Source organism: Ursus arctos, unplaced genomic scaffold (genome assembly GCF_023065955.2).
Source record: "Ursus arctos isolate Adak ecotype North America unplaced genomic scaffold, UrsArc2.0 scaffold_2, whole genome shotgun sequence".
Taxonomy (NCBI): Eukaryota; Metazoa; Chordata; class Mammalia; order Carnivora; family Ursidae; genus Ursus; species Ursus arctos.
Genome location: NW_026622874.1, coordinates 9,566,257 through 9,588,863, shown reverse-complemented (window position 1 = coordinate 9,588,863; position 22,607 = coordinate 9,566,257). Strand labels below are relative to the sequence as shown.

The following is a 22,607-nucleotide window of genomic DNA, read 5'->3' as shown; positions in this document are numbered from 1 at the left end:
TCAAGGAAAGCAAAGAAGTCCAGAAAGAAAACGCCTGGAACAGGTCATCTGATTGGCAATATCAGGTGGCCTTTATCAAAGTGTCACATAGGTGAGGGGAGGCCAGAGTCAGGCATCACTGACTTGAGGTGTGATTTGGAAGTGCTAAAACAGAGCACAGAACAGAACTGTTTACCATCAGCGGAAGCCAACAATTCGGTCATCATCCTGGCTGGGTCACCAGCTGGACCAAGCGTCACCAAGTATATAATACCTTTGAACATTTGTCCAACCAATGAATATAATGATACTGGCTGATTGATTCTAATGTCACTATAAGGTGGGGAAAGGGAGACATGAGCTCAGGGACTGGAATTTCAAATTCAAGTGCTGAATCAATGATCAGAGAACTTCTGCGTCTATCCTGAAAGAGACCCTTACCTCGTTTAGCCACAGAGCTGAGACTGCTGAAACCGGCCCCAGAACCCCATCCTGAGAGTGGCTGGATTACAAGGCAATTGAATTCCCAGCTGCTATTACAGTGACGGCACTGATTAGCAAGGAAGAGAACCGTGAAAACTGGGGACCCCGATGAAGCTGGAGACATCGAACCCCTAAATACTCATAAGTCTTCTCTGCCAGTAGAAGCAACCATTCCGGGGCGCCTGGGTGGCACAGCGGTTAAGCGTCTGCCTCCAGCTCAGGGCGTGATCCCGGCGTTACGGGATCGAGCCCCACATCAGGCTCCTCCACTATGAGCCTGCTTCTTCCTCTCCCACTCCCCCTGCTTGTGTTCCCTCTCTCACTGGCTGTCTCTATCCTGTCGAATAAATAAATAAAATCTTTAAAAAAAAAAAAAAAAAAAGAAGCAACCATTCCACCCCCGTCTGAGGAGACTAACAGTGCTTTGCCCGAGGAAACTGGAATGTCCTCTCCTGACGCAGCTGCCCTGAAAGACACTGATTCTCCTCAGGACCCACCACTCCTCTTTGCTTCCAGATTTATAACTGGACTCAAATCGCAGAAGTCCCCTGTAGGTACAGACAGAGTATGACCCATGCTGAGACCCGCTGCACTGCAAAAGAACTACTTGATTTTTCCAATTTATATGCAGAAATCCAGGGAACGTGTGTGGGAAGGGATACCAAGTGTGTGGGATAACGGTACAAGAAACAAAGTTGGATGAGGCCAAATTTACTGATATGGGCCCACTAAACAGATATTCTGCATTTCATGTTGCAACTTGGAGAGTTAGAAAGAGCTCTGGAGCGCCTGGGTGGCACAGCGGTTAAGCGTCTGCCTTCAGCTCAGGGTGTGATCCCGGTGTTATGGGATCGAGCCCCACATCAGGCTCCTCCGCTATGAGCCTGCTTCTTCCTCTCCCACTCCCCCTGCTTGTGTTCCCTCTCTTGCTGGCTGTCTCTATCTCTGTCAAATAAATAAATAAAATCTTAAAAAAGAAAAAAAAAAAAAAAAAAAGAAAGAGCTCTAATAGTTTGCTTTGGTTCCTTGGCTGAAACGTGGACCACAAGTGACCCACAACAGATGAACTTGAAGCGCCAGACCCGTCGTGGTTTAATACGGAGGAAGGGATTCCAAGGCTTACGGAGATTGGAACGTTGGAGTGGATTTGTCATTTAAGACCTACTCACCCACCCTGGGAGGATCCAAAAGACACACCTTTCACCATGACTGTGAAAAATAAATTTGTGAGAGGCACCCCACATCCTGGAAGAGCTCTGTGATCACTGTGCTCTGCAGGCCAGACCTTCAGTGGGACACAGTGCTTCCTGAATATAATGGAAGCCGCTGCACTGTGGAGGAGCAGGGGCCAAGGGGGGCACTCAATAGCCAGGGGTCGGGGGTATGGTCACCATAACAGACAGGGGATGAGAGCGGCGATCAGAACAGTCTGACTAGCAGAGACCTGCACGTAGCATTAGCTAGATGGCCATGGTGGTCCAGAAGAGATACAGAGGGCAGTCTGCTAAATTCCTACTTGACCTTTATGAGCAGAAGAGTTCTATGTTGAGTGAACCGAAGTCTAAATTCAGTCATAAAAACAGTAAGTCATGTCCCCTCAATCAATTTTCAGACTTGAGCTGGTTTACAGACCCAGAACCCCTCAATAATGGGGAGGCCAGGTCCAAACTAGCATAAACTAAGAAAGGAATTTGAATGAAGGCATTTAAGTGGCAAACCATTGGCTTGATGTCCCAAAACATTTAAAGAGCTAAAAACGCATTTTGTAGTTCTTAGTATTTACAAGAGTAGAAGAAAATGTCAGAGATAAAACACTGCACAGGCCCACAACCTCTAATTGAAAACCCTTGGGGCCAGATGTGTTTCAGATGTAGAATTTTTCAGATTTAAAAAAATTAATACAACACGTGTAGTAATAGCGTCTACCAGTCTCAGCAGGGTCGGAGGCAGCATCCCATCATCAAATGCATTAGGATTTCTGTAGTGAAACACATGATTAGTCCTAGCAAGTCGGATCATGACTAAAAATAGTCTCTCGTTAGTACAGGTCAAAATTTGCAGCCAAAAGAGTTTGTATCAAATGTAGGGGAAAAGTTTCTGTTTTCAGAGATTTGGGGATTTGAAATTGCTGATAAGAGACTGTGGACCTACAATCTGAAACGAGGACGAGAAAGTGCCCCTCACCATGTTCTGCTCTGAAATCCGCATACTGGAGCCTGATTATAAACGGTATCACCTCTGCTTATTATCAATACATGCTCTAATTTCTCAAGTATGTAAAATTCAGCAAGCCCCACTGGGGTTCTTCTACACTTATAGTCACGGGGGGGGATTAAATTCCTAACAGCTGAAAGTGATGAAGACAAAGACCCCAAAAGTTAAGAGACGAGGCCTGGAACTCCGGCTCGTGGCAGGCAGCAAGGCAGCCGAGCTACGCTGGACCCTCTGCCCATGGGGTGGAGGGGCCGGGCAAAGGCGCCTGTGAGGAAGAAGCCTCTTGTTTGGACATTCTGCAGGGCCAGCGTGCCAGAAGTCTTAACTCTAGAAGGATCTGCACAGCCTCCAGGGAAGAACTCAACCCAAGCATAAAGGTTAAGGCTCAGTGGCTTGGTCCCTACGTTGTGTCTCCTGGTAAGGGGCAAGGGACCTCTCTGAGCCTAGCGTGGGGTCAGACACTTAGGTTAAATGGATTCATGCTGTGTCCTTGCCAGAAGGATCAGTGTGAGAGGGAGAAGAACCTACAAAAACCACACCATTGCCACTCCCTGCGGGGGAGTCAGAGCACTGGGCGGCATGGACTCTGCACCGTTGGTAAGGATGCCTTCAACCCGGCAGCTCTGTCCCTCCACAGCAGCGGCAGCAGCGAGCAAGCCATCACGACTTTCGTACAAACATTACCGCAGAGAGAAGGAAACTGGATACCCTGGGACAGACTAAAGACGAGCTCAGTAAACATTTCCGATATGCCAAGAGACTCCTAAGAAATGGTTAGACTTTGAAGGAGAAATTCTATAATATACCCGAGAGGCTGCAAATGCTTTGAGTCCCAACTCTATTATGTATTAGCTTTTTGAGACCTTGGACAAGTTACACAGCCTCCCGGGTCCTTAGTTTCCTCATCTGTAAGATTCAGAAAAATAGGAATGATCACACAGAACTGTAGATGAGATAATGCAGGGAAGCCGCTCAGCAGAGGCTTAGCACGTAGTGAGCACTCAGTCACTGAGGGCAGGGCAGAAGACATGACATGAAATTGGTGTACTACCCAAATTTCTAAGGGCTGACAGAAGACAGACACAGGATCTGCATCTGGGTCTGTGGAGACAGTTACGATATCAACGGATTCAAAATTTCTCCCCAACTACTCACTCACTGTCCCTCTGCCATTCTTAGCCATTTAGGAGATCTCAAATATTTGCATTTTAATACATTTTTCTCTTAGGAAATGGAGTCCTTTACTGGTGTTTCTGGGCAACACCTTTGAAGAAGGATCTACAGCAAACACAACCTGGATGGGACTGGAGAGTGAATAACTACAAGCCACCGTCTCGCACAGGGTCGTATGAAGTCCTCACCGAAGCTTAGTCTACAACAGCCCCTTCCCTTTAGGCACTCTCTGGAAAAAGCACAAGATGATGTTAAAGTGACACAATCCATACTGTGTTCCTTAATGTTTGAAGAGAAGAGAATACATTTCTTAATTTTGACAAAAGCGCTTTTTAAAAAATGTTTTTAAATTGCACATAATAAATTCCTCAGATTCCAAAGCAGAATATCAGGGTCCTAGTATAAACAATGTTCATTGCAAATGCATCGAAGTTTGCTCAGCTGGTTACGGCGTGACAGTAACAAAGCTCAAGTCATGGATTTCAATCTGTGCGGCAATTATCTACAATAATAACTAACTTCGGCTCAACAAAGACATAGTACGTTTCTAAATTCAATGAACTAAACGTAACAACTGGGTACAGTGTATCACAGTTGCTAGACAACCACAGTTGAGTCTTGAACAATACCAATTTGAATTGCATAGGTCCACTTAGACACGGGTTATTTTTAATACAGTACAGTACTATAAGTGCATTTTCTCTTCCTTATGATTTTAACATTTTCTTTTCTCTAGCTTACTTTATTAAGAATACTATATGTAATACATATGACATACAAAATATGTGTTAATCGAGTATTTATGTTATTGGTAAGGCTTCCAGTCACCAGCAGGCTATTAGTCCTTTTCAGGAGTCAAAAGCTATACTTGAATTTTCAACTGTGTGGGGGGTCAGCACCCCTAACCCCAGTGTTGTTCAAGGGCCAAGTGTATTCCAACTACGTGCCCAGACAGTCAATCACAGGTATTGCAAAGTTTACAATTTCTAAAGAAAGAGTCTGAGTTTGATAGATAGATAAATAAAGTTACTGTAGGAGAACTTATTAATGAAATCATCCTTCTTTTCTTGATAAAGACTTAATGGGATCAACGGAAAATTATAAGTGAATAAAAATTACAGCAGCCACATGCATTCAAAAAGATACTGAATAAAGAGGTTTAAGGGTAAAGATATAAAGGTCCCAAGAGACAATTAAACTTCTCAATTCAGGGACTATGAATGGTCCCAAAGTCAACTGACCTCTGCCCTCTTATGGCAGTCAAAATCCCAAGGACTGTGGTCTGGACTCTAGGGCATTGCTAATTTCAAGCACTTGGCGAAATGAGTGGAAAAGGAAAAAAGGAAAATCACTCAAGATACATGAAAGCTTCGTATCTCATCACTCGTGGGGACCAAGACTTGGACCCACGTGATACTTGAGACCTCAGGAGATACTTCTAGTTTTCCTAATAATTAAATTCCCTCTGATGGAGCCTGAAGACCAAACTAATCTATAATAAATTCTGTCAGAGCAAATCCTTTATTCTCTCATTTCAAGTGATGCCAGTGGTCGTAGAGAACAAGGTTAAAATCATTGCAAGGTTCAGGTACATGTGAAATGCATGTCTTACACAGAGAATTCAAATTCTCAGATAAAAGATACAACTTAAATAAAACACCCTTGGGGCCCTGCAGAAGATTCTAATCATCCAGGAAAAATGTGACCATGGAATCACATAAATCAGCCTCAGTGGGAAGAGAAAGGAATGTGAGAAATATTTAACAGGTAGGCCAACATTTTCTAGATGGAGGGCATGCAACAATGTTTTTGAAAAACCGCATGTATCAAGTCTTTCCTAATCAAAGCACATTTTAAAAACTCAGTAGGAAAGATCAGCCATTAATAAAATCCCACAACGTATCCTTTGTAAGCTTAAAAAATATCTATTTTGCAATACAAACAAGTGTTCTATAGTTTTTTTTAATTCTACAAATTTTCGTAACAGGTGAATCATATTTTCTTTAATAGGTGAATCAATTGCTTACAGTGGTGACTGTCAGGAATGTAATCTGTCCGTTATTATTCATTTCCAGGATGTACATCCCGCGTAGGATCCAGTCGCCCTGCTGTATGCCCAGTAACTGAACCACCGCCAGGCACCCAGTAGGTGTTCATTTAGTGCCTTTGCTTTGTAAAAAACACAAATTTTCATTTCATGTTCTTTTCACATACATCTCTCTTTCACTTAAGATTTCTCTTTATTTCTTCTTTTGGCAGCCCATGAGGCTAGTGACTGTCCTAGAGTTAGGGGAAAAAACAAATGGTAGAATTTTTTTTAAGGACTAAGTTTTGGGTTTTTTAAAAGATTTTATTTATTTATGAGAAAGAGAGAGAGAGAGAGAACGAGTGGGGAGAGGGATAGGAGGAGAGGGAGAAGCGGGAGCCCAACTCAGGGCAGATCCCAGGACCCTGGGATCGTGACCTGGGCCAAAGGCAGATGCTTAACAACTGAGCCACCCAGGAGCCCCTGGACTAAGTTTTGTTTTATTATCCCCACTAGTAAATAAGTAAAAGGCTGACGGAATTAGTACTGAAATTTGTGCCTTCTGACCGGAGAGGTAGTGTCTCAGGTCTGAATTTTGTCAATAAGCATCAAATAAAAGTCCTATTGATAAAACACTAAAGGGCTACAACAAGCATGATAAAATAATTTAAATATATAATAACCAGTAATTTCGAAACTATGGTGTTTAAAGTAGTTGAAGAGTGTTAATTCATTGCATACATTTCTGAAGAAATATGAAATGGTACTTAAAGAGTGAAAATAACCAGATAATACATAAAATCACACTTGGAAAAAATATTCCTTTTTTCAAGAAAGATTTATTGGGTATCCACCATATGCCAGGCTAAATCCTGTTTATTGGGGCGCCTGGGTGGCACAGCGGTTAAGCGTCTGCCTTCGGCTCAGGGCGTGATCCCGGCGTTACGGGATCGAGCCCCACATCAGGCTCCTCCGCTAGGAGCCTGCTTCTTCCTCTCCCACTCCCTCTGCTTGTGTTCCCTCTCTCGCTGGCTGTTTCTATCTCTGTCAAATAAATAAATAAAATCTTAAAAAAAAAAAAATCCTGTTTATTGCAAACTACTAACAAACTGTTATCCAGACATACCCACGCCTCTTTGCCCTTTAGCAAACATTACCATCTATCATATCCACCGTGCTAAGCACTAGGAATATTTCTATAAACAAGACAAACACTATCTCTGTTCTGGATTCTCAGAGAGGAAAAAAGAAAAACCAAGTAGTTAGAGATTACAACAAAGAAATAAACAAAGGACCAGGAAATGGTAACAGGGCACTCCTCTGGATAGGGTGGTTGGAAAAAGGCCTCTGAAAAAAAGTGACATTTATGTCCGCACTGATGAAAAGGAGACAGCTCTGGGCAGTTCCGGGGAAAGAGCAGGAAGAGGAAGCAGGAACAGCAAGTGCAAAGGACCTGAGGTGGGAATGAATGTCAAAGAGCGAAAGATGGCAGTGTGGCTTGAATATAGTGAGCAAGGGGGCGAATGGCACAAGCTGAAGTCAGAGAGGCAGAAACCAGATCACACAGAGCACTGCAGCCCACGGGGAGAAGTCGGTATGTCACTCAGAGCGTAAGGGGAAGCCATTAAGGCTTTTAAACAAGAAAGCAAGATGATCTGATTACATTTTTATAAAAATCATTCTCGCAGCTGGTGATGAATGGATTAAAAAGAGGCAGGATGGAGGAACAGGGGAGACCAGTTGGGTGATTTTGACTAAAATGCTAAGAGTGGACAGCTGATAGAAAAATAGTGGGTAAATTCCAAATGCATTTTGTAGATGGCAGAACAGGTTGGATGTGGGGCTTGATGAAGACAGGGAGGAATCGAGGGTGGATCCTAGGCTTCTGGACGAGCAATTAGATGAATGGTGGTGCCCTTTACTAAAGTGGGTGGTGCAAATTACTGAGATTTATTCTTCATATACTGTGTGTTCATTCCTACTGATGGGGGACCAAAGACAGGACAATGGCCAAATCCAGTGAATCCTCATCGTATTTAATCTCCTATTCTGACACTGTTAACCACTCCTTCTTACTTAAAACTTCATCCCCTCTTGGTTTCTAAGACACCTCGTTCTTCCCGTTTACTCGTCAGACCTCCTTCTCAGGTTCCATATACCCCAGGGCTCTGTCCCTGGCCCTCCGCTATTTCCTTCAATACACTCTCTGTTGGTGAACCCATCCAAGCAATCCATAGCTTTAACTACTACCTACATGATGCCTTCCAAATCTGTATTTCCGACCAGAACTTTCTCATCTCCAGAACCATCTATCCAACTGTCTTCTGCCCACTTCTATTAGGATGTCTCAGCAGCATCTGAAACTCAACATACCCAAAAGTAACTTCATCATCCCTGTTCCCTCAATCCCACATTCATCTGTGAAAAGCCCCACTTGCCAAGAAAGGGCCCAGCTTCCCAAGCCCCAAACCTTAGGATCATCTTTCACTCCTTTCAAGTCCACAGCAAATCAATTTGCAAGCCCTATCAATTTACTTTCTAACTAGCTCCCGAGTGTGTCCTCTCTTCATATCTCACTGCTTTAATTCAGCTCTCCGTTCTCCTCCTCTGGATTATTACAACAGCCTTCTGGTATCTTCAGTCTCACAACATTGCAACCCATTCTTCATGGCTCCATAGAGAAAGAAATCCTTCACCAGCTTCCCACAGGATAAAAATCCAGCCTTACAAAAGGCAAACGAGGTCCTTTGTGAGTTAATGCCTCTGGCTGGCTCTCCTGCCTCAATTGCCCCCATCTCTCTCCCACCATACACTCCTACCTCCCACCACGCTGGCCTACCAACAGGTCCATTCAGGACTGCTTCTACTGTTTCCTTGTCCCGTGCCCATTCAGCTTAAGCATCTCCTCCTCCACTGGCCTGAACCCCAGTCTGAGATGATGGCCCTCCTCACTGCTCTCAGGGCACACCACTATCAAAGAGGACTTCTCACATTACTTCTGGCACTGTGCTTCTCCCAATGAACTGTAAATTATGCGAGGGCAGGGACTGTCCTTCCTAGAGTATTTCTGGTGCTTAATTCTTACAAGGTGCTTAATAAACGTTTGCTGAATAACTGTATCTGGATAAAATTCAGGAAGGTTTTCTATAAAAGTGGACTGCTATCCACGGACACTATCCATGACCAGGAAAAGACAACTTGGCAAGAAGAAACATTCGATAGTTTTCCAAAATTGAGCAGGAACATTAGTGGCTCATTTTCACATACCAACATTCATCTTTGCTTACTGAAGAGCTGGGCACATCCAAGGTGTATGTAGCTATTATTCTGATGATCTTTTCATATTAATATCCATTAATATTTAGTTTTTCAGTTCTGCTTTTCGTACCTTTGGTCTAATTAAGATCGCCCCCACTGCTTTGTCCTCAGTGGCAATGTCTGACCTCCCCTGCATGATTATTCTATCTGAAGCACACAAGATTTCTGATAAACCTCATTTTTTGGCTATTTCCTACTTGTTTACTTAAAACAAACACTGTCACCATTGCCAACAAAAAACCCCCACACTTTTAACCTTTTTTTCCCCTCAAAAAAGACATTTACACAGAATCTGTCAACCTCCAGAGGTTAAGGAGACTTTTACCTTCATACGTCACCACCCCTGGAATCACTGGTTAAATGATAGTTTTCCTGGTTCCAAAGATTACATTAAGGACTTTCCCATGAAAGAAATTACTGAGTAAACTTGTATTCAGACACTGTGATGCAACTGACATTTTGTGAAACAAAAGAAACGAAAAAGTCGACGTGGTTTCTTAGGAGTTGGCCTTCCTTAGAACCATTACTTACCCACGTTCTGAGACAGCAACAAGTCCTTTGCTTTGAACAACAACACAAAAAAGTCCCATGACCAACACCACTTCAGAGGTCCATAAAACAACTCATCCAATGCAATAAATCGAGCCTGAGGTTTACCTTAAGTTGACCCATGAAATTCGGCAAGAAAAAAAGGTCATTTTAAAAAAAGAAGAAAAAAGGGAAAATGGGCTTTTTAATGTCCTGTGTTTGTCAAACCGTGGTGACTCTGCCTGGAGTTATTACGGTTTTGACCAAATTCTTTTAAGCTAGGTCATTTCAGTGGTATTCCCAGTGTTTGCCTCCTAACCCAGAAGTAATGTAAATGTCCCCTCGGTGGGTGTTCGGCGGACTAGGGAAGAGACCCAGGAGCCTCCAGGGATCCTCTATTACGGAGGCTTAAAAAATGGATTGGAGAGCATTCGAAATGGAACTTCCAAGGTAAAACAAAACAATTCGCCACCTAAAACGAGGAAATAAACCAACAAAGGGCCTGCAAAGGAAAACCCTGCAACGTTCCGCCACCTCCCAAAGGGGGTGAACGCCAGGACCCCGGCAGAATCCCAGGCGGGCCGGGGCGACCCGGGGAAGGCGGGCGACCCCTCGCGCCCGCCCGCCCGCGGCCCCCGCAGCCCCCCAGGAGCGAGCAAGGTGGGGAGCTCGCCCCTCCTCCCGCACACGCGGAGACGGGGAAGCAGGCAGGCTCGGCGCTTCCCAGCCGCGCGGCTCCCCCGGCCCCGGAACGCACAGGCCGCGCCCCCTCCCCAGCTCGGCGCCCGGCGCGCAGGGCCCGCGGCCGCCGCGAGGGACAGGCGCCGGCCCCGGGAGGCCCCCGCCGCCCCGACCCCGGCATCACTCACACAGCCCGAGCGCCGCCGCCAGCACCGACCACAGCCAGCGCCTGCGGGCTGCGGCTGCAAGCACTGCCGCGGCTCCCGCGGACGCTGCCATCGTTCTCCCGCCGCCACCGCCGCCGCGCCCGGGCCCCGTCCCCACAGCGCTCCGCTCCGCTCGCGGCAAGGGCTCCGGCCTCGTCGCCGCCCGCGCCCGCGCCCGCACCCGCGCCCGCTGGCACCTCCACGCCGCGCTCCCCGCTCCCGGCCCCCGTCGCAAACCCCGCCCCGCGCCGGCCCCCGTGGGCCGCTCATTGGCCTGCCCCGCGTCCTCGGGAGGACGCTATTGGAGGGCACTGACTGTCCATCACCCCCTCTCGTCCCGAGGGCCCTCCCCCCGCCCCCCCCCCATCGGTCCCACCCAGGCTCCTACTCCCAGCGCTGGAGGCCGGGGTCTCGGGAGGTGCTGGGCTCCCGCCGCCCGGCCCTCCGCCTGTCTGGGTGTCCGCCCGGGTCCCGCCTGCCGACCGCCTGCCGACCGCCTGCCGCCGTCGCCTCTGGCCTCTCGGAGGTCCAGCCCCGCAGATCTCTTCTCAGTCTGTCCTGGCCGCGGGGCTTTGCCGGGTCTGTGCTCGCCTCGGGGTCGGCTCTGCGCTCGCCTCGGGGTCAGCCCTGCTAGGTTTCTCTGGGCCTCACCTAAAGGAAAAAGCGGCACTCCATTTACAAAGAAAAAAAAAAAATGAGGGGGACGATGGGATGATGCAGTCGGCCACATGGAACACATCTCCCGCCTTGCCCTTTGCAAGGCCTGTCCTGCGCCTCGGCTAGGTAATTTATGTGCTGCAACTTGAGAAATCAGCTCGCTTAAAAAGAAGTCTCCATCTTGCCCGAATCTCCTCTTCGGAGGCCTCTTCGGAGGCTTAAGAAAGGCTGGAAACTGGGAACTCTTTCCTACTACCTGGAACACAAATGAATGTGCTTTTGCACGCAAAATGTCCCTGGATTTGTCAATAAAACTTGGGATGGGGACGTTCCTAAGGCTGGAGTGCCTTGGCTGACTCTGCTCAGCCTGGTTCCCTTGGCCCAGAACAGTGTCTGCCACTCCCTGGTCACCCAATAAATGCTGAGAAGTTTTCGAAAGGGTCCTTATGAGAATTCCCTACGAAAGGCACACCAGAAGGAGGGACGGGAGCATGACAAGATGAGAGAGAATGAAGAAAAGGAAGAATCCAGGTGGGTGGCCAGCAGAGTGAAGGAACAAAATGTGCACCATTAGGACAAGAGTAGGGGAAGAGTATGGTGACAAACCCAAATGTAACCTCTCATTTCAGGGTTTTGTCTAAAGTCAGTTTTAAACAAATTGATATTTTTGCTGTTTTAGCCTATGAGCCTTGTAAGCAAACTCATAATAATTAGCAGTCGTGAGAGAAAACGACAAAAGTGTGACAACCATTCTGTCCTATTTTTCTCAGCAAGATCCTTATGAAGCGTGTCTGGAATGTCACAGGTTGGAGAGGCTACAAATGCGTTAAGTGAGAAACTACTATGTGCTGCAGACATAGAACAGCTAGACTTTACTCTCAAGAAGCACAGAGCTCTCCAGTGTAGACAAGCCGGTACTGAAATTTTTTAAATGCTTGAAGGGACGGAGAAACCCAAGGCCAACGGGGACGTTGGTTCTCGGGGACACATGTAATGTCACAGGCTTCTCTGACAGTGATATACCTCCACACACATACCTTCCTCTTCTGGGAACCACTGTCCCAAGAGGTGTGTGCGGAAGATGCACCAAGAATGTCGCATTTGACGTGGACTTTCTTTTTTTTTTTTTTTTTTTAAGATTTTATTTATTTATTTGACAGAGAAAGAGCAAGAGAGGGAACACAAGCAGGGGGAGGAGAGGGAGAACCAGGCTTCCTGCTGAGCAGGGAGCCCAATGCAGGGCTTGATTGCAGGACCCTGGGATTATGACCTGAGCCAAAAGCAGATGCCTAATGACTGAGCCACCCAGGCAGAAGGGGGTGGAGAGCAAGACAAGGCATGGAGAAGCATTTCAGTGAGAAAGCGACAGGACTGGGTATCAATTGGATGGGAAGTCTAATCAAGAGAAGAGAATCCAAGGTGCCTGGGTGGCTCAGTTGGTTAAGTGTCTACCTTTGGCTCAGTCATGAGCCCAGGGTCCTGGGATGGAGCTCAGCAGGGAGTCTGCTTCTCCCTCTCCCTCTTCCCCCTGCTCATGCTCATGTGTGCTCTCTCTCTCTCAAATAAATAGATAAAATCTTTAAAAAAGAGAGAGAGAGGGAGGGAGAAAAGAATCCAGAAAGACAGATGTGACCTCCAGTTTCTAGCCTGAGCGGAGAATAATGCTACCAGTTGACCAAAACTGAAAGCCAATGCAAAGAACCTGGTCTGGGAGGACGACTGACAAGTTGGGCCTTCGCATAGCTTAAAATGCTGCCGACACCCCACGGGCAACCAGAAGGCAGTTAGATGTCAGGGAAACCACAGAAGGGCTACGTGGAACTTGAGCACGTGGTGGCAGCAAGGTGCTCCACAAGCAACATCAGACCATCAGTCTCAAGTCACTAGAATGTCCGACCCTTCGAGTACGTGATTTAAAGGAAAAAATGACTTCGCGACATCATTCCCTTGGAAGGGCCAGAGGGCTTGGTCTCTCTGAGCGCTAGTTGGTGTCAGGCCTCGCAAGGGACTCCTGGATGACACTCAAATGGGGCCACTCCCAGACTGGACACACCAGCCCCCCTTTCTTCCCTAGCTTCAAATCCCCAGCCAGCTTCTCCCCCTACGTCACTTGCAATCTTCTCCAGTCCCACATGGCCTGTGTGCACCCCTGCAGGGAGGAAGACTTGTCCAGAGAGAACAGACAAGGACACCTGGACTCTGAGGTGTTTTGCAGGGGGCTGGACTTTCCAGGGATATTTCCACAACTTCCACAGAGAGTGAACAGAATGAATTTCCCATTTATTCCCTTTTTAGAGCCTTTCATTGGCTCCTTATTGCTCTTAGCATGACTTCCAAACCCTTTGACCGGCATGCATACCCCTGCAGACTGCTTCTGTGAGTCCCTGCCTGGGCCCCTTCACCCCACACTCCAGCCATGCCACCCACACCTGCCTTCGGTTCCAGCACAGTCCCGCTGGTGCCTGCAGGGCTCCGCTCCCACGGCTGCCTCAGGCCTTAGGCCTCCCTCTGCCCCTTGATGGTTAACATTTATCTGCCCATCTTTCGGAAAGTAACTTGAGGGTGAATTCCTCTAAACAGGTTTCCCGAAGTCTCTAGTATCTCCCTACACTACCCTGTATAGACTTGACCACTGTCACCCGATACAGCTCTGTACTCATTCAGATTTCTCATGATTTTAAAACCTAAAATGGGGGGCACCTGGGTGGCTCAGTCGTTAAGCATCTGCCTTTGGCTCAGGGTGTGATCCCAGGGTCCTGGGGTGGAGCCCCACATCGGGCTCCTCTGCTGGGAGCCTGCTGCTTCCTCTCCCACTCTCCCTGCTTGTGTTCCCTCTCTTGCTGGCTGTCTCTCTCTCTCTGTCAAATAAATAAATACAATCTTTAAAAAAAATAAAGAATAAATAAAATAATACCTAAAATGGGACTTGGGTCTTAAGGTCTTTGCAAACTCCGTTGAGAGTAATGTATGAGGTAATAAGTTCTCGATAAAGGTTACTATTATCGTATCAGCACTTGCTTGCTGTTATCCACTTACTTGTCTGTCTCCCATATGAAATGATCCCCCTGGAGGTTACACGAGGGACTTGCCACACAGTTTTCTGTTTTTCCGGGTCCTAAGACAGAGCCTGGCGCGTAGTAATGCTCATCTCCTGTTATCCTCACACGTGCCCTCTCCCCTTAGCCACACTGTCCTCACTGCTGTTTCTGGAGCATTTCAGGTACACGCATGTCTCCCGGTGTTTGCACTGGCTGTTCCCTCTAGCTGGTTAGTTCCTCCAGACACGTACATGATGACTCACAACTTCCTCTCCTTCCAACCTTTACTCTCCTGTTATCATCTCAAAGAGGCCCATCGTCACTGCCCTGTTCAAATCACAAGCCCTCCTTATTCAATTTATTTCTTCATTATATTTATGGTCTGTCTCCTCTCACTAGAATGTATGCTTCCCCCCCTGCCCCGGGCAGGGACTGTTTCTGTTTTGTTCACAAATATACTCAGCGGCTCGCACACAGCAGATGCTCATACATTTTTGTTGGATGAAGAGATGAATGAATGTTTATTAAATTAGCCTCGAGAAGTTACAAAGAAAAAAACCATCACGCAAGTTTGTAGTTTCTGACCCTGCTGTAGAGAGTAAACGGGAAAACAAACAAGCCAAAAAACCCCCTTGGATTCCAGTCATTACTGTGAGCCCGAGATCCTCACTTCCTTCTCTGCACATTTCCTCCTGGAAACTCCCCTTTTCCAGCTCATACAGTCCACACAACACAATCAGAATCAACTGAAGACTTCCGATCAGGTCAGAAGGGTCCTTTTAATGGACAACGGCTGCCTCTGAAAAGAAGGGGCTCCTTGGGGAGAATTTTCCCCAGAATCGATAATAAGAAAAAGTCATCTACTGCTGGAAATATATAAGAGCAGAATTTTCCAGATCTGGAATTAACGGGATAAAGTAGGAAGCGGGTGACAGGCACCAAAATCTCAAACAGATCTTTGTGACTGTGCCAGGATCCTTCCTGTCTCCTGTACTCTCACTGGCATTCCTTCCCTCCTTGCCTTTTAAGATCCGTTGCCACAGGAATCGGGACACTGTGATCTGTGCATAGCGATTGCACGAGGTTCCTGGAATATTGAGAATGTGACCATTAATGAATAAAGATCGGACAGAATCAAAAATGAATCCCAGGCCAGCGTGAAAAAGATTTGCCCGAAGCTAAATCAATTTCATTAATATCTCTATTGATGGAATGGCTTAATTCAGGAGAAGATTTGCATCGTTGCTAGCAAATATTGAAAATCTGAAAAATTGGAGTTCCAGTGTCTCTGGTGTTTCTGGGCACCAAATTGGGAGAATAAGAATAACGGGGGTCCTTAGAGAGATGTCGTCAGTAAAATTAGATGCCACCAGGCTTCTTCATTCGCTGTGGCTGAAGATCCTCTGTCCCCTTGTCAACACAGTAAGGATCTGTGTACTACAAGGGAAGGATGTGCCCTGGAGGGGGTCACAGGCGTTCCTTCACCAGGATAGAGGTGTTTCTCACCGTGAGTGAGGCAATTGATATCCTGAATTTTGTTACCGTGCGTCTTCCTACACTGTTGTGAGAGGCGAATGAGATACTCTAATGGAGGCTGAGGAGTAATACACAACTATTTTTCTAATCGCTAGAGGGAAGTAGGAGTAAGGAAAAAAACCCTGAAAATGATAATAACTATAGTAAATTCAAGTGGGAAAGGAGAGCATAGAGACCTCTTAGTAACCTTAGAAGCTCAGGTTCTCAGAAATCTGAAGCGCTTACAATATTTTACCTTACAAGTTGTATTTTTTAGTTTCCTCATGCTCAGGAGAAATATAAACTTCTTAAGTGTCTAGGGCACATTTTTTTCCGGTTAGGTTTTGAGGAATAAAGTGAGCTGGCACCTAGCACTAATTAACATTTTAAAGGGTATTCTTATTCTCGTTGCCTTGAGCCCTAAGAAGAACTCAAGACTCATGTCAGGACAGTTTCAAATAAAACAAAGAAGGGTGGGGAATGTTAGAGCTCCAGAGCTATAATTTGCTAGTGTCAAACCACAGGAAGAAAGTTGACTATTCAGTGTCTGGTAGATAGTGCTTCTTATGTTTGTTGACTGAATGAGCAATCAGATGGATGAATACACTGATAGGAAACAAAGTAAGTGAATAGGTCTATTTCGGAGAGACACCCTTCGACGTGTTGTTGCCCACCTGGTTAGTTATCTGTTGACAGTTCACACTTACTAACTGTCCAAGTACCAAAATTTGTATTGTTAAGGAAATTGAAACTAACTGCAGTCACTGAACACCAGCTTTGTTAGCGTAAGCTTAAATACTAAGTATTTAAGAACTTAAAATATAGTAAACAAGCCATCCCGTAAAGATATTGGGACAATTGGACACCAATCATAGTAATTATACATTTGGTTGCCAGTTACACAGAGCTCAGTATTAGTTATTGGTGTCTTGTCCTCCAATAAATTATGACTAGAGGAGAAAAGACTGCTTTTATGTATCACATATAGTTGATTTTAATATGTCAAAGGATCTTTCTCTGGGGAGGTTAGAGTTTGGGATTTATCCAAGAGGAAAGAGATCTTCCAGCTGAAGAGAACAGTTTGAGTAAAAACACAGAGATGGGAATTCACAAGGCTGGAAAGGTGGCATCTTGAGCACTAGGATAAAAAATATCGACAAGAAACCGACAGTTTTACAATTATTGGAAAGCGCAACGTCCAGGACTCAGTAAGGGAGAGAGTCTGGAATTTTCCTGCCACCCGGACATTGCCACAGGTACCCTGTAATTTATTAGCCACGAATATAAACAGAATTGTGGCTTTTGAAATAAGAGGTAATTATATTACAGTGGTAATGAGACCGTTGTTTTCTTCTGTGATTCTTAATAAGTAAAAAGGAAAGAAAACGGAAAACATATAAAACAAAAAAAGTGGATATAAACACAATATAAAAATAACCACTTGGGGGCGCCGGACTAAGTAGTGTACCATCCTTTAGCATCGCAGGGAAAAAGAAACCACGTCGGCTCGTTGGTCTAGGGGTATGATTCTCGCTTAGGGTGCGAGAGGTCCCGGGTTCAAATCCCGGACGAGCCCTCCTTTTTTTCCCCTTGATTACTAAAAACTTCTGAATGAATTAATTTTAGAACACGTAATAAACATATGTAGCTGCAAAACAAAAAACTTTTTGAACTTTACACCCAAATACTATAAAAAGGCAACGTAAAAACGTAGAAAGTTTGCGAACACTGCGATACTCTGAAAACGCTGTCCCCACCCCTGCTAGTTCCGGAGTCGCGCGCGTGCGCAAGGGACACAGAGTTCCGTTCTCAGTTGCCCGCAGGTGCGGTTTTGACACCTCCCCCCACCACTTCCACGTCCAGCCGCAGGCCGGGTGCTGGGCGTCCGCAGGAGGATCGCGCGCCCCTTGTCCCGGACCGCTAGTGGCCGGCTCCCTGCCCGCGTGCGGGGGTGTCATAGGAGGTCAGGACTCCGCACGAGCGCCTCTTTTTTCCCAGCGCGTGTGCTTTAAGTGTACAGCGGTTCTCACGCCCTGCTCTCCGACGCACAGTGGCCGTAGGGTACCAATTGGTCCCATTCGATTTCTTGCTTCGCAACATTGGGGGAATCAACAGTCAAGCTCAAGGGACCATAGTAGTTGGTTTCCTATAAGCCTCTAAACGGCTTGTGTGAGGACGAAAAAACACATTTTAAATTTAAAGTGTACAGAGAAAGAAAAGCCTGGGCTCGTCCGGGATTTGAACCCGGGACCTCTCGCACCCGAAGCGAGAATCATACCCCTAGACCAACGAGCCACTCTCGGCAAAACGCCTCCCGGCGCCTCCTTTCAGTCTCGCTCCGCCTCTTGTCGCACTTCCCGTCTAACCTGGCCGGCGACCTTTTTCCCACTGCCTGGATCATGCACCCATCCAGGCGTGGGCCCCGGAGCCCCTCTCGCCGCGCATTTTGCGGAGCCCGGCCGGTCGGACCACCCTGCGCCCGGGCCCACGCTGCACCCAGCGGTGGCAGCGGGCGCGGGAGCCGGGGCTGGGAGGGCGCCGCTGGGTGCCCGCCTCCGCCAGGGCTCGCTGGGCGCGGGCGGCCCCGTGGCCTCCGACGCGAGCCGCGGCTGAAGGCGGGCGGAGCAGGCGGGGAAGAAACCTCAGAGGAGGGTTACGAGCGAACTTTCCCAGCATTCATAATGGGATCGTCCGCCCTTTTGAGGGCTTTGCAGGTACGGAGCTCCTTGGATATTCCTCACGTCCTGCTCCACGTGCTCCCGGCCTCCCTTTGCAGAGGGAGCGCAGGCCTGGGACGTCAGGTAGCTCGCTTGCAGCGGTGGGCGAGGAAGGCCTCGGAAGGGGCGGCGAGTGGGGCGGGGGCGACGGGGGTCCCCGCGGCTCCCGGAGCAGGGAGGACCCCGGGTGTGTACGCCCCGTGCAGCCGGTGGGAGGGGCCCCGCGGTGGTGGCGCGCCCGCGCCCCGCCCCCGCGCCCCGCCCCCGCCCGCGGCCGCGGCCCCGCCCCGGCCCGACTGCCCTAGGGCTGCGCAGGTCCTGGCTCTAGCTACCGCTTCCGGACCCCAAGCTTCCTTTCAGTCCGGGTCGGTGGAAGCTGTTGCTCTGTAGCTGTCGGACAGCCCTCCGAGGGTCCGGTGGTGTTTTGCCCCCTCACCTTTTGGGAGCTCCCCGCTTGCACCAGCCTCTCTGCTCTCCCCTGCCCCCTGCCCCCTGCCCCCTGGGCCAGCGGGCACCTGGGGTGTCTCTCAGGGACGGAGGGTCAGGACTGGAGCTCACGCCCTTGGCAGGAGGGTTGGGGGTGAATACAAGTGAAACCCCCCCCAAATCAAAGAGCAAAAGCTAAAAAGCCAGATGTGGCCCCGTCGAGATCCCAGAGTCCCGCTGCTCCCTGGAGTAGGAGGACGTGGCTGAGGGGCAGCCTGTTCAAGCCCTCTATTTGCTTTGATTGCATGTAAAACTTTTAACGACATCCTCTCCTTGTCTGAGACCACCTTTCTGCCTCCTACTGAGCCAAGGTTTCAGAGCTAAATATTGCTTTGGACTCAGCCTTTTGTAGTTTGAGGAGAGGTTCGGGATGCGGTGGGTTCAGGGGTGGCGTGGGGCAGGGGGAGCTCTCAGCAGAGTCCTGAGCAATCAGTCTGCTTTGCCCTCTCCTAGAGACCGTGGGCTCACTCTGCCCTACCTGGGCCAAAGCCCACGGCCTCCACTCCCTGTGGTGCCAGGCGACATGACAGGGCTGGAGGCCTCGCCTATCTCTGCCAGTGTCCACTCTCCAGGCTGTTGTTGAATTTCCCACGCCTGCTTTCTTATCCCGTAAGTTGTCAGTAATGACTTCATCGTGTTCCGTCAAGACAACAGGGCCAGATATTCTTATTTTTCTGTAAGCCACATAAGTGGTGTCCAACATTTCACTGATGTAAATATTGCTTGACTGACCTAGCTGTGTGTATACTTTTTTTCGTGTTTTAGGTGATTTCCTGAGGTTAATATGGTCAAAGGAGATGCCCACTTTGACAACTTTTATGGCTGTTGACGCAATTCTGTGCCAATGAGCTTAGCTCGGCTGGTTAGCAAGTAAGATGGAAACTGGCCTGGAAGAAGAGGAACAGTGATTCTTGGAAAACTTTAAAACCCATGCTTTAAAATTTTAATTTTATTAAAGAGATCTGGTGGCATCAATGCTTTTGAGAATGGTGGTAATGTTAACAGTACGACTGAAGATAATTTCAACTTGGGGTCAGAGGCATGAGAGGAAGATGATGAAATTAGAGTAGGTCCATTAGGAGATGATTAGAATAAATCTGGGATTATGTCAGGGTTGATGCCTTGAAACTGTGAATGGCTTTAACAATCACTTTAGTTCCTATTTTATTTTATTTACTTTAAAGATTGTATTTGGAGAGACAGGCCACAAGCAGAGGGAAAGGCAGGCAGAGGGATAGGCAGGCTCCCCGCTGAGCAAGGAGGAGCCCGATGCGGGGGGGGGGGGGGGGGGGGGGGGGGATGGATCCCAGAACCCTGATCATGACCTGAGCTGCTTAACCGACCAAGCCACCCAGGCGTCCTGGTTCCTATTTATAACTAATGTTTGCGTGCTACTGAATTCAGACCCAGTCTAGACGTAAGTGGTGCAGACTTTGTTAACCTGACATGGTTAGTCTTTGGAAGTGAGAATACAATTTAATCACATGGGTCGGCCATTCAGAGGACCCTTCGTGCTGACTTTGCACACAGGACTGGCCTCAGGACTGTGTGCGGAGCCTTATCTGCTGCCGGTGAGGTTAGACACTAACTCACTTTCAGGCCACCGCAGTTGTCATAACTGGAAGATTTGCTTCACCACCACAAGCCATGCCCTGATCCAAACAGAAACTTGAATCTGATAGAAAACGTGTGTCTTTTTCCAGACTCCAGTCCAATATCCTATAATAGCTTCAGCTACTTTTTACTAAAAACATTTCTATGTGGTTTCCCTTGATGATTCTTTTTCTGAGGTCTATCTTGTGCCTTCCTCTGAATTTTGCAGCCCCTGAATCATCAGAAATGAATCTTTGGAGCTGCCTCAGCCCTTTATTTTTTCATTCAAAAGTTTTCATTTGATAGAAGTTTTGAGAGTGCCTGAGGTCCTAAGGGGATAGAAATCTAAGGCCGAAGAGTGTGAAAAGAACCACTTTCTCCTAGAATACCATTTCCACCAGGGGACCTTATTGTCCCTCTGTTTTATGCAGACTTGGTCTTGTTCTGGATGTTATTGGCTGCAGAGAAGCCAAAACATACACAAAAGTGTGTATTTTTCATGATCAGAAGTGTGATTGTTTATGAAGACATGCTCATGATATTATGTTACAAAAAAGAAAGAGGCACAATTACATGTAGCGAGAGCTTCGTTTTGTAACAAGCAAGAATTAAAACAAAAATATATTTCGCAGATTAAAAAACTGGAAAAAATCCATAAAATCTTAATACTAGCTATTTCTAGGTAGTGGAATTATAAATATTTTTTTCCTTAATTATTTTTCTTTTGCCCCGCAATTTTTCTAAAATAAAGATGTATTGCTTTTATAATAAGAAAAAATAAGGACAATTAACATCTTTAAGTCACACCCTAAGAACTCTGGGTTTCTTTGTGCTTTGTAGAAGAAAAGAGACACAGAATCAGAGGCAACACGAAGCAGGCCCTTCTGCTTTTTCAGCCCAGCTGCTTCCGGAGATCGTCAGTAAGGTTGTTACGGTCACTCCTGAGGGGCCGGGCGCACCTATGATGGGGAAGTGCCTGGCACCATCCAGCACCCATGGGTTCCTTAGACGGTCCGACAGTAGAGACTAGCGTTGGAGCGCCTACTATTTTTTTGAGTACCAACCATGTATAGTCATTCTAGAGTCCTGTTTCTGAATGCTGGTTAAAGGACATTGCAGTCCGCGCGTTCTTTTTAAAAAGAAGCAGTTGAGAAGTGTGATACCGGACGGTACAGCTTTGCCTCAATTCAAGTAATTTTCTCAGATTTTTATGTAAAACGACACCATGAAGGGCCAGAGTCGTTACTTACAGGGTAACCAGGGGGGCCCTTGCTCATTTGGACCCCTTCCCTCTGCATCCTGTTTTCCTCCTAGCATCTCCCTGGCAAGGCCAGGCCCAGCGTGTTACAGCTCCCACAGAGAAGCCCACAACTTGCCAGGATTAGAAGGAGCAAGAAGTCTTTATGCTTTGGTTTTTGAGGTAAATGGATTGACCCTCATGGCTCCCTTTTCACCGAGAAGCATAGAGCATACACATTGTCGTCTCCTCCTTCTTCTCTGTGGAGTCTCAGAGAAGCATGGGTTCCTGCCCCACTTGACCACAGTGGAGCCTCTCCGGAATTCCCACAGCTCCCCTGGGATTTGAGGGCAGAGCTGGAATAAAAGTCTTCTCAGCAACCATAGCCACTCTGGTCAGGACATGGCTGGGCTGAGTGGGAGGTTGGGCTGCCCCAAGCAAGATTGGGAAGTCAGAAAACTGGGTCTCCTGCCCCTAGACTTTTCTAAACTTTGCTCTTCTTTTTCAACCCCTCTGGGAAGGATTTTAAGAACCAACTCGACCCAAGGTGTAAAATATTACTTCCCTTAGGATAGGCATTTTGATTGGAAAGAAGACTGAAGCCAATGGAATCAGTTGTTAATTATGACATTTCAGGCCTCTGGTATCAGAGGAGGGAGGTGTTGGGCAGCGATCGATATTGGAAATAATCTATTCCAGCCCTGAAATCATTCATTCATTACTTCAATCATTCATTCATTCATTACTTAACAACTA

General features: G+C 47.3%; 1 protein-coding gene and 2 non-coding genes across 3 annotated transcripts in view; 1 reads left to right on the top strand and 2 right to left on the bottom strand.

Moving 5' to 3' along the window:
- Nucleotides 1-10,780, bottom strand: part of MPZL1 (myelin protein zero like 1) — a 58,591-nt gene extending 47,811 nt beyond the window's left edge. Inside the window, exon 1 of the mRNA XM_026509450.4 lies at nt 10,591-10,780. Coding sequence (XP_026365235.2) covers nt 10,591-10,681 — 91 coding nt within the window. The 5' untranslated portion in view covers nt 10,682-10,780. The remainder of the gene's footprint in view (nt 1-10,590) is intronic.
- A 6,542-nt stretch (nt 10,781-17,322) lies between these two features.
- Nucleotides 17,323-17,394, top strand: TRNAP-AGG (transfer RNA proline (anticodon AGG)). The gene has a single exon. It is a non-coding gene; the product is annotated as a tRNA-Pro (tRNA).
- Nucleotides 17,395-18,041: 647 nt separating this feature from the next.
- TRNAP-CGG (transfer RNA proline (anticodon CGG)) lies at nt 18,042-18,113 on the bottom strand. Its single transcript has one exon. It is a non-coding gene; the product is annotated as a tRNA-Pro (tRNA).
- Between the last annotated feature and the right edge of the window lie 4,494 nt (nt 18,114-22,607).